The sequence below is a fragment of the Podarcis pityusensis genome (genome assembly GCF_964106645.2).
Source record: "Podarcis pityusensis genome assembly, contig: HAP1_SCAFFOLD_493, whole genome shotgun sequence".
Classification (NCBI taxonomy): Eukaryota; Metazoa; Chordata; class Lepidosauria; order Squamata; family Lacertidae; genus Podarcis; species Podarcis pityusensis.
The window spans coordinates 20,859-30,390 of record NW_028293209.1 but is presented as its reverse complement, the minus strand read 5'-3'; the positions used below and the strand labels follow the sequence as shown (position 1 = coordinate 30,390).

General features: G+C 47.3%; 1 protein-coding gene across 2 annotated transcripts; it reads right to left on the bottom strand.

The window, feature by feature from the left end:
* Positions 1-1,323: 1,323 nt before the first annotated feature.
* Positions 1,324-8,419, bottom strand: LOC308469210 (kelch-like protein 6). 2 transcript variants are annotated; one of them, XM_081024555.1, is made up of 4 exons: positions 8,196-8,419; positions 5,198-5,276; positions 3,079-3,306; positions 1,324-2,953 (listed from the first exon to the last, which is right to left on the bottom strand). In XM_081024555.1, the coding sequence occupies exons 1-4, from the start codon at positions 8,281-8,283 to the stop codon at positions 1,414-1,416; spliced, it is 1,935 nt and encodes a 644-aa protein (XP_080880681.1). In that variant the 5' UTR covers positions 8,284-8,419; the 3' UTR covers positions 1,324-1,413. The 2 variants fall into 2 exon arrangements, with proteins under 2 accessions (XP_080880681.1, XP_080880682.1); XM_081024556.1 differs by lacking the exon at positions 5,198-5,276 and having other exon boundaries at positions 8,196-8,352.
* Positions 8,420-9,532: the final 1,113 nt, after the last annotated feature.

The window sequence follows — 9,532 nt, the reverse complement described above, 5'->3', positions numbered from 1 at the left end:
GAAGTAACTAGCTGGAATCTGGACTAGACCTTAAACACAGCAGAGCATGCTTTTAATCAAGATTCAAAGCCTGCTTTTAAGCCTTTACACAATATAATGTTTTTTGGAATCCTTTAACTTGGAATATACATTTCAAGGAATATAATTGTAACGAATGCAAATGTTAAATGGCCACTTCCAGGTAGGGTTGCCATATGTCCTGAATTTCCCGGATATAGCCAGTATTCAGCCCTCGTAAACAGGGTCCAGGCGGAAATCGCTGAAATGCCCAGGAAAATCCGGACATATGGCAGCCCATGTTGGTAGTGTAGATTTTGGCAAATTTCATTAAAAATAGCTCAAAACCTTTCTTTCTTTCTTTGAGATTTTGCAAAATTTCAACAACTTTTGTGTCATGATCTCCACTTTTTGAAATATAGCAACCCTACTTCCAGGTCAAGCTTGGCCAGACAGGTGCCTCTTCACTCAGCGCTGGCTGGGGCTGATGGGAGTTTGGCCAAAACATCTGGAGGGCCCCAGGGGAAGGCTGCCCTCCATTTCTTGATGTGAAGCCCAGCACGGGTCAAGGCAGGGCATTGTGAATGTTGGATCTTATTCCGTTAAGGGTGGGGTTTTTCAACCAGTGTGAGGATCTTTTAACATTTCAGTATGTTAGTATGGATTGCTGTTAGGGCAGATATGCAAGGAGGGAGCCCAGGGATGATTGTGTCATGCTTCTCTCTGCGCATGTGTCAGAGGCCGAGGGGATGAATATTTAACAGCCATGAATGATTAAAGACAATTTCCCTCCATCTTAAAAACTCTGCTCTTGGCTGGCGCAACAGAGGCTTAGTCAATGCTTTCTTCAGTCAGCAAACTATAATCTTCATTCTTCTGTCAAATGCCTTAAGTCAAAAGACTGAAGCTGGGCGAGGAGCCAGACTGCCCCAGACAGTTGTCACCTGTCCTGTAGACATATTGCTCGCAGTGTCTGCTGGCAGGTGACCTCATCCCAGCCACCATGCTTTATTGACATATACTGTGCTGTTAGGATTTTTTTAATCCGCAAGGGCTGAGATTGCTTTCCAGCTGAAACCAGTGGCCTGCATGTTTGCTTCCATTTCCTCACAATACCTGCTCAACCTGTACATTTGTTAACAAAAAGATTATTACAGAGACACTAAGTTTCCAGTGCTTTTTGCTCCACAGGAAACTCCTTCTCCCATATCTTGGGGGGGGGGGGGGATTGCTGAAGGTTGGGCCCTGAACCTGTGCAAAAGGCCCAGAATGTTTAGTGCCCGCCTTGATACAGGAAAGTGAGAAAGAAGCTGATTGAGAGAGAAAGAAAGAGAGATGTCCTAGGTTTTTAATGGGCTAAATACTGGAGGAGTCCAGATGAAAATATCTCTTCCCTTTGGGGAATTTCTTCAGCTCTTACGGTGTGTTAGCTCCCAAAGATGTCAAGGGATCTGGAGGACAACTGGGGGCGTTATCCTCCCTCCTCTCTTTGAAGGGGACTTTGGTGTCTGCAAGCCCAATAGCCACCCGGCTTGCAGAATCGTCTTGGACAAGCGCCTTCAAGTTTGGCTTCAGCACCTTCAGGGTCACGCATTTCAGCACCCTCCGCACCACCGTTCCTTGGCCCGTCAGGCTCTCTGGGTACTGAGTCCAGGAACTTTCTCCAGGCTCCCAGTGGTAAATGGCATCGTGAGTCCTGGAGGTGCATACCCCTCCCATCACATAAATTTTCCCCTGGAAGTAAGCTGCACCTGCAAAGGCAAGAGGCAGTGGCAGCGGAGGGATGGTGACCTCGTTGCTTATGACGCCATCCTCGCGCATGAAAAAGCATTTCGAGGTACATGGAAGAAGCTGGCTGAACCTGCTGTTTGGGTACGTCTGAGTGTTTTTTTTGGCAAAGAAGCCCCCTAGGACGCAGATCCCGGTCTCCATGGTGACAGCAGCTGCACCGTGGAGACAGAATTCCAGAGGCACCTGTACCCAGGTATCCAAGAGGATGTCATAGAGAAGGATGCCCTGGTAAACCACTTCGTCGGAATCTGCATCTCCTCCGATCAGGTAGAGCTTGTTCTTGTACGAGGCCGAGGCAGAGAAGCGCAGGATGACGGGCAGGCTGGCGATGGGTGACCACGTCTGCTTAACCACGTCAAAACTCTCCGCAGAGGCGAGGGGGCCGGTGTCATTCCAGCCACTCAGGGCAAACAGCTTGTGCTTGCAAGTCAAAAGTATGTGGACGGACCGGGGCGTTGACATGGCGGGCAGCTGGAGCCAGTGGTTGGCCACGGAGTTGTACTCATGCAGTGCCTGGGAGTAGGAGCCATCAGGGTGTTTGCCTCCTGAGATGTAGAGCTTGTGATCCAGGGCTGAGCATCCGGGGAGTGCCACGAGCTCTAAAGGTGGCAGTTTGGTCCTGGACCCCGTAGCTGGATCCAAACACTCCATGTAGCAATCCATATCTTCGTTGACAGAGAGGATGTCCCTCAAGCGAGGCACTTTGATGCAGATGATCCTTTCCTGGTACATGCCCTGCCGGAGACCCCCACTCGCCTGCAGCCTCCCTGCCCCATCTAGGTCTCCCCACTGCAATTCCACTTGCTGGTCGAGGGTCGCTACATCTTCCTGGACTTGGGCAATTTCCCTGGGCGTCAGGAGAGGGAAGCGGACATGTTGCAGGAGCGTCTTGAGTACCGGAAGGCGCTCAGCGAGTGCGGCTGCCACCCACCGCTGCACAGCCCAGAAGACGTACATTTCGGAGGTGATGACCAAGTGGCCCGAGGAGATGAGGCAGATCAGAGCTCTGAGGTCGAGATTCGGGAAATCCTTGTGTTCCAAGAGGGTTTCAAAGTTGAGGCCCAGGTAGTGCATGGTGCTTCGCAGCAAGGTGGGGTTGTTGTGGTCGTAGGCCAGCATGTACAAGTGGAAGCAATTCTCTTTGGAGATCCTTTCTGATAGATATCTGCCAGGGAGCAATGGAGAGAAAGAACGTCACTGGAAATCCTGTGGGTGGAAGCCGCTTATTCCTTTGGCTTTCAAAACAGGTGTTGGGGAGAAATATAAGAGGAGCCAGACCTCTTGCGCTACCTGCTGATGTGTTCAAGGGCTGGTGTGACCTGGAGCCGGCTGGCTGCTGTGAACAGATCTTCAGCGTTCTCTGCAGTGAGGGCCAGTTCTCCCGAGTAGAGGTAGGCTAGCAGATTCTGGAGGAGGGAAGGATCCATGTCTTTCAGCAAAACCTCCCCGTCTCTGGATTCCTTAAAGTCGCTCGTAAACACAGCCTGGAAGTAAGGGCTGACGGAGGCTAACAGGGCCCTGTGGGGGAAATGGAGACCGTCAGATTGGCCGTGGAGTGGCTGGGTACCCTCAAGTACCAACCATCCTTTTACCCTCAGTTGCCCCACCTGAAAAATGGGATAAATCATATCTCTTCTCTTGGAGGTATGTTGTGAAGAAGAAGAAGAGTTTGAATTTTATAGCCCGCCTTTCACTCTCTTTAAGGAGTCTCAAAGCGGCTAACATTCTCCTTTCCCTTCCTCCCCCACAACAAACACTCTGTGAGGTGAGTGGGGCTGAGAGACTTCAAAGAAGTGTGACTGGCCGAGGTCACCCAGCAGCTGCGTGTGGAGGAGCGGGGAATCGAACCCGGTTCACCAGAATACGAGTCTACCGCTCTTAACCACTACACCACACTGTGCTTATGCAAAGGAGAGGGTCTTTTCTGCGGTGGTGCTTCTGAGTACTAGCTCAGACCACGGGAGGGGAGAGTTGCTCTTGTGCTCAAATCCTGCTTGCAGGTTTCCCACAGGCCTTTGGTTGGCCGCTGTGAGAACAGGATGCTGGACTACGTAGGCCACTGTCCTGATCTAGCAGGATTTTCTTGTGTTTTTATGCTCTGACTCTGAACTGCCCCTTCTAAAGAGTCACTCCAAGTGCTGACATTAAGAGCTGTTCAGCACCTGGTTAAGAGCTTCCTATTTCTCCATGAGTTTTAGACTGTAGATGGTTTGGGAAATTGTGTTTTATTCTGTTTTTGTTTTTTAAAAAATAATGTTTATTGAATGATTTTATGTTACAAAAAACATTACAACCATACTACCACAAAATATAATTGAGAAATAAAAATTACATACATCAGTATTTTGTTTGTTATTTGTTATTTACCCTCTTATTTCCTCCCAAATATTCCATACCCAATACACACACACACAGAAAAAGAAGAAAAAATAATAAATAATAATAGTGATAATAATGAAAATAAATATTTTCCCCCTTTTATCTTATCTTTTATCTTGACTTCCTGTCAAGTCCCTTCGCATATGTTTTGTCTTAGAATTGAATGTACACAAAACAATAAACCTTTCTATATAAATTTTCCAATACATTCAGAAAACATAATAAATCCTTAATTGTTATCCACCTCCTTTTACTTCCTATGTCACTCGAATGCTAGCATGGAGTCAAAACTATTATTGTATTTTTGAACATAACTTCTATAACCATCCCATTTTCCCGCAAATTTTTGCTTTGAGTTTCCTGAGAGTTTGCTAGTCAATTGAGCCATCTCCACAAATTCCTGTAATTTGATTTGCCAATCTATTATTTTTGGAGCCTCCTGATCTTTCCATCCCTTGGCCACGAGTATTTGAGCCGCTGCAGTTGCATACAAGAATAACTCTCTTGAATTTTTGGGAAATTGTGTTTTATTCTGTTGACAGGGTTTTTAGGCTTTTATTTTGTCTTCCTCTGTTTTGTTACTGTTTCCTGTTGGTTTTCAAATTGTATTTAGTCAGACTTTCGCATGCCACCCTGCGAATAAGACTTGAAATGAATAAATAAATTCCCATATCCAACAGTACTGCCTACACATTCCCAGTGGGATATTAGGGAGGCTTCCAAACTTGCAAATTCCTGGGATTTCTTGGAATGGATGTAAGAGGTTTCTAATTTCCCCCCACCACTTTCTCTGGGAAAACACACTGTTTACCGCTGAATTGTAATAAACGTCAATCGGTTTTTCTACAGATTGTTCTGATTCAGTAGCAAACAGCAGGGAATGCGGAAGGACAAAAGGAAAATGTCTTGGATCTGTGCCTGGGAATCACAGGAGAAGCAGAAATGTGGATGAACTCTAAGAAGGAGCTGGCCGCTTGGCTCCATTTGCTAAAAGGGCATTTCTGGCCCTCCTGTCCGGCATGGGACCCACCTGTTGCACGGAAACCGCTTCCCTCCAGCTACCAAAGTGGCATTGCAGAGTTCCTGGGTCTTATGCAGCTGCTTCAAACCTGAGGGAGAGGAAGGGAAATGAAAGCCTTTTAGGTCATTATAGCTGGTCACCTGAGGGGAAAGAGCAGCTCCCTAGAGAGGGGAGGTTAATGTATGGGCCATAATATACAATCCAGAACAATTGCTCAAAAGCCCCTGTCCAAGGAGAATGAAAGTTTTTTTTTTTTATTTAATTTTTAATGGAATTTTATTTACAACATAACACACACACCCCACCCCCATACAGAAACCCACCCTCATTAAACGTGAACATAACATAAAGCATAACATACAACAATACGAACAACCAAATAAAAGACTTCCTTTATCCTGTATCTCGTCTCCTTATTTACTTCTTATAAACTGTTTCCTTTATGACTAATTATTAAGATTTTTCTAATTATAACTTAAATATCCACAAAGTCTCCTGCAGACATTAATCGAAACAAGTCCAGGTATGTATTTTAGGGCACTGTTTTGTGAAGTATTCTCTGCATTTCCCCCATGCTTTTTGAAACTCTTGCCTAGTGTGATCTCTAATTGCCTGTTAATCTAGCCAGTTCAACTTACTCTAACAGTTTATCTTGCCATTCCATTTTTGTTGGCGCAGTTTCTTTTTTTCCAGTTTTTAGCAAGTAGGACCCTTGCCACTCAAGGTGAATGAAAGTTTGGTGCAATTGGATTGTGCTCTATGGTCCTCTCTGCTAAATCATTGGGAGGGGAGAGATGTCACTCAGGATAACGTGGGTCAGATCACCAAAAAGAAACCCCCCCCCAAACACCAAAAAACCCTCCAGCCATTTGTGTTTTACTCTTTTATCTTTTATCTTTTGTTAGCCACACGTTGAATGTATGCGCTCTACGTGGGGCTACCTTTGAAGATGACCCGGAAACTACAACTAATCCAGAATGCGGCAACTAGACTGGTGACTGGGGGCAGCTGCCGAAACCACATAACACTGGTCCTGAAAGACCTACATTGGCTCCCAGTACGTTTCCGAGCACAATTCAAAGTGTTGGTATTGACCTTTAAAGCCCTAAATGGCCTCAAAGGCCCAGTATACCCAAAGGAGCGTCTCCACCCCCATCGTTCTGCCCGGACACTGAGGTCCAGCTCTGAGGGCCTTCTGGTGGTTCCCTCCCTGTGAGAAGCAAAGCTACAGGGAACCAGGCAGAGGGCCTTTTCGGTAGTGGTGCCTGCCCTGTGGAACGCTCTCCCATCAGATGTCAAAGAGATAAACAACTGCCTGACATTTAGAAGACATCTGAAGGCAGCCCTGTTTAAGGAAGTTTTTAATGTGTGACATTTTAATGTATTTTTAATCTATGTTGGAAGCCACCCAGAGTGGCTGGGGAAGCCCAGCCGGATGGGCGGGGTACAAATAAATTGTTGTTGTTGTTATGAATCATAGAATCATAGAATCATAGAGTTGGAAGAGACCACAAGAGCCATCGAGTCCAACCCCCTGCCAAGCAGGAAACACCATCAGAGCACTCCTGACATATGGTTGTCAAGCCTCTGCTTAAAGACCTCCAAAGAAGGACTCCACCACACTCCTTGGCAGCAAATTCCACTGTCGAACAGCTCGTACTGTCAGGAAGTTCTTCCTAATGTTTAGGTGGAATCTTCTTTCTTGTAGTTTGGATCCATTGCTCCGTGTCCGCTTCTCTGGAGCAGCAGAAAACAACCTTTCTCCCTCCTCTATGTGACATCCTTTTATATATTTGAACATGGCTATCATATCACCCCTTAACCTCCTCTTCTCCAGGCTAAACATGCCCAGCTCCCTTAGCCGTTCCTCATAAGGCATCGTTTCCAGGCCTTTGACCATTTTGGTTGCCCTCCTCTGGACACGTTCCAGTTTGTCAGTGTCCTTCTTGAACTGTGGTGCCCAGAACTGGACACAGTACTCCAGGTGAGGTCTGACCAGAGCAGAATACAGTGGCACTATTACTTCCCTTGATCTAGATGCTATACTCCTATTGATGCAGCCCAGAATTGCATTGGCTTTTTTAGCTGCCGCGTCACACTGTTGGCTCATGTCAAGTTTGTGGTCAACCACAAACAATGAGTTTGTAAGTGCCAGACCTTTGAACACCTGGACCCAGCAAGTGTTAAAACATAAGCCAGGCTAGCTTCCTGATGAGCCATTAAGGGAACCAAGGATAGGGGCTCTGTGCCAGAGGCCAAATGGGTGGGCCCCCCTCTCTTAGACAGTTAGTAGGACAAAGCCGGAGATTGAGGGCAGAATTTGCTGTGATGTGACCTAGAGGGGAAAAGGTTTCAGCCTGGAAAAGGCAGAGAGCAAGAGTGCATCATGGCTGACTTCTGTTTGACTCCAAGGCTGTGGCTATGGGAGAAACAAGACCCTTTTGGGGGGTTGATGCTGTGAGGCCCTCTATCACAGGCTCAGGTTGTGTATGTGTGTAAATAAACCCTATATCCGGATGACACCACAGTCTCTGCTGTGTCTCATTTCCAAAAGGAAACACAAACCCTGGGTAAGCGCCTGGAACCCCTGGAATCTTGCACTGATCAGAGTTTGGGGCGGCATGTGGCAGTATATTATCAGGCAGCCTATATAAAAACTGTTAATGATAGCAGCGGCCAGAATAATACGTTGCTCTTATCCTGTCATGCAGGAAATGCTGCAATAATTTGCTGCTGCCGGGGTTTCAAGACCAGGAAAAAAAGGCTTTGCTCAGGTGGCCAAGGGAGATCAGAAGGCTGGGCTCCCAGTATTTATTCCAGGACTGGCGGACTTTCCACATCCCCTACTACCCCCCGAAGAGGCTTTGGCCTCAAGGACAACGAGGCTGCCAGCTACTATAGACCCACAGAGCTGGAAGGGACCAGCAGGGTCATCTAGTCTGACCCCCTGCAATGCAGGAATATTTTGCCCAATGTGGTCCGAGTTTGAGGTCAGCCTCGGACTCACCCTGGCTGAAACAAGCTTTCAGCGAAGAGGTCTCCGGCTCATGCTCCTCCTCCTTTCTGCCGACTTCTGCTGTGTCTGCTGGATCCATGCCTCCTGCCGCCGAGTCCCAAGGGGCTGCCACTCTCTCTGGGAACCGGCCCAGGGGGGACTCCGACCTGCCTCCCACTTGCCCCCTCAAAGCCTCTCTTAAAAGCAGCCTACAGCTCAGGCACCAGTGTCCCTGGGGCAGCCATCACCACCACAATGGTCGCCGTGGCACCTTAGGCCTCCTCAGGGTGCCCTAGGAATTTAGTGGCTTGCCCTGGCTCAACTTGCTGCCAGGGGAGCCAGGGGTGCTGCAGCAACCGTTGTGAAGATGGCGCCTTTGGGAACCCTGCGGGCCCTTGTTCCGCTCCCTGAATGTGGGAAGAAGCGCTGGGGCACCTGAGATAGCTCCCTGATTCGCAGCAGATCCACGTGGCACCCTCTTCGCCAGACGAAAACTCGGTTTCCGCCACCCTCGCCACCCGTTCCGTTTTGGCCATGCTCCTGATCGCAACCCGATCGCTTAGTGCATTTTCTTGTGCGGAAAGCTGGTTTTCTTTTTATCTTGCAGGTTGTGCAGGGGTAATTGTAGTACAGTATGTGCTTCGATAAGACAGCTTACATAAGAAGAGATGTGAAAACTGTGACAAACGGAGGTCGCTAGGAGAACCTGCTTATTTTAAGAATGGGCCAAGAATCATCATTTTATTTATTAAATGTTTGTGCAGGAGAACTCAGCCTTGAGCTAGCTAGAGAGAGAACAGGCATCCTGTCTAGGGCTGGGCAATACATCGATATATCATCCAACAATGGTTTGAAGCCCATATCGTCATAGCGATTTCATAATTTTTGACCTGGCAATATATCGCGAATCTGGTGCGTGTGTGCTATGCAAAAACCACAATGCGGGGGGAAATGTGAAGACAGCCAATGCCTCTACATAGCTCCATCCTGACTTTAGACATTGTGACATATCCATATATCGCAATGTTTAGCTTGTAATATATCGCGATATATTACAGATACAGATCTCGAAAACCAGATACCACCTTGCCGTGACCTTCTTGCTGAATTAAGCATCCAGCTCTGATAATGCAGGCATGCTTTTCCTCTGAGAAAGTGGCTCAACTTTTACACATGTGTAAATGTAAGCTATAGTATAGTCCGTATAGTTAAAGCTATGGTTTTCCCAGTAGTGATGTATGGAAGTGAGAGCTGGACCATAAAGAAGGCTGATGGCAGAAGAATGGATGCTTTTGTATTATGGTGCTGGAGGAGACTCTTGAGAGTCCCATGGACTGCAAGAAGATCAA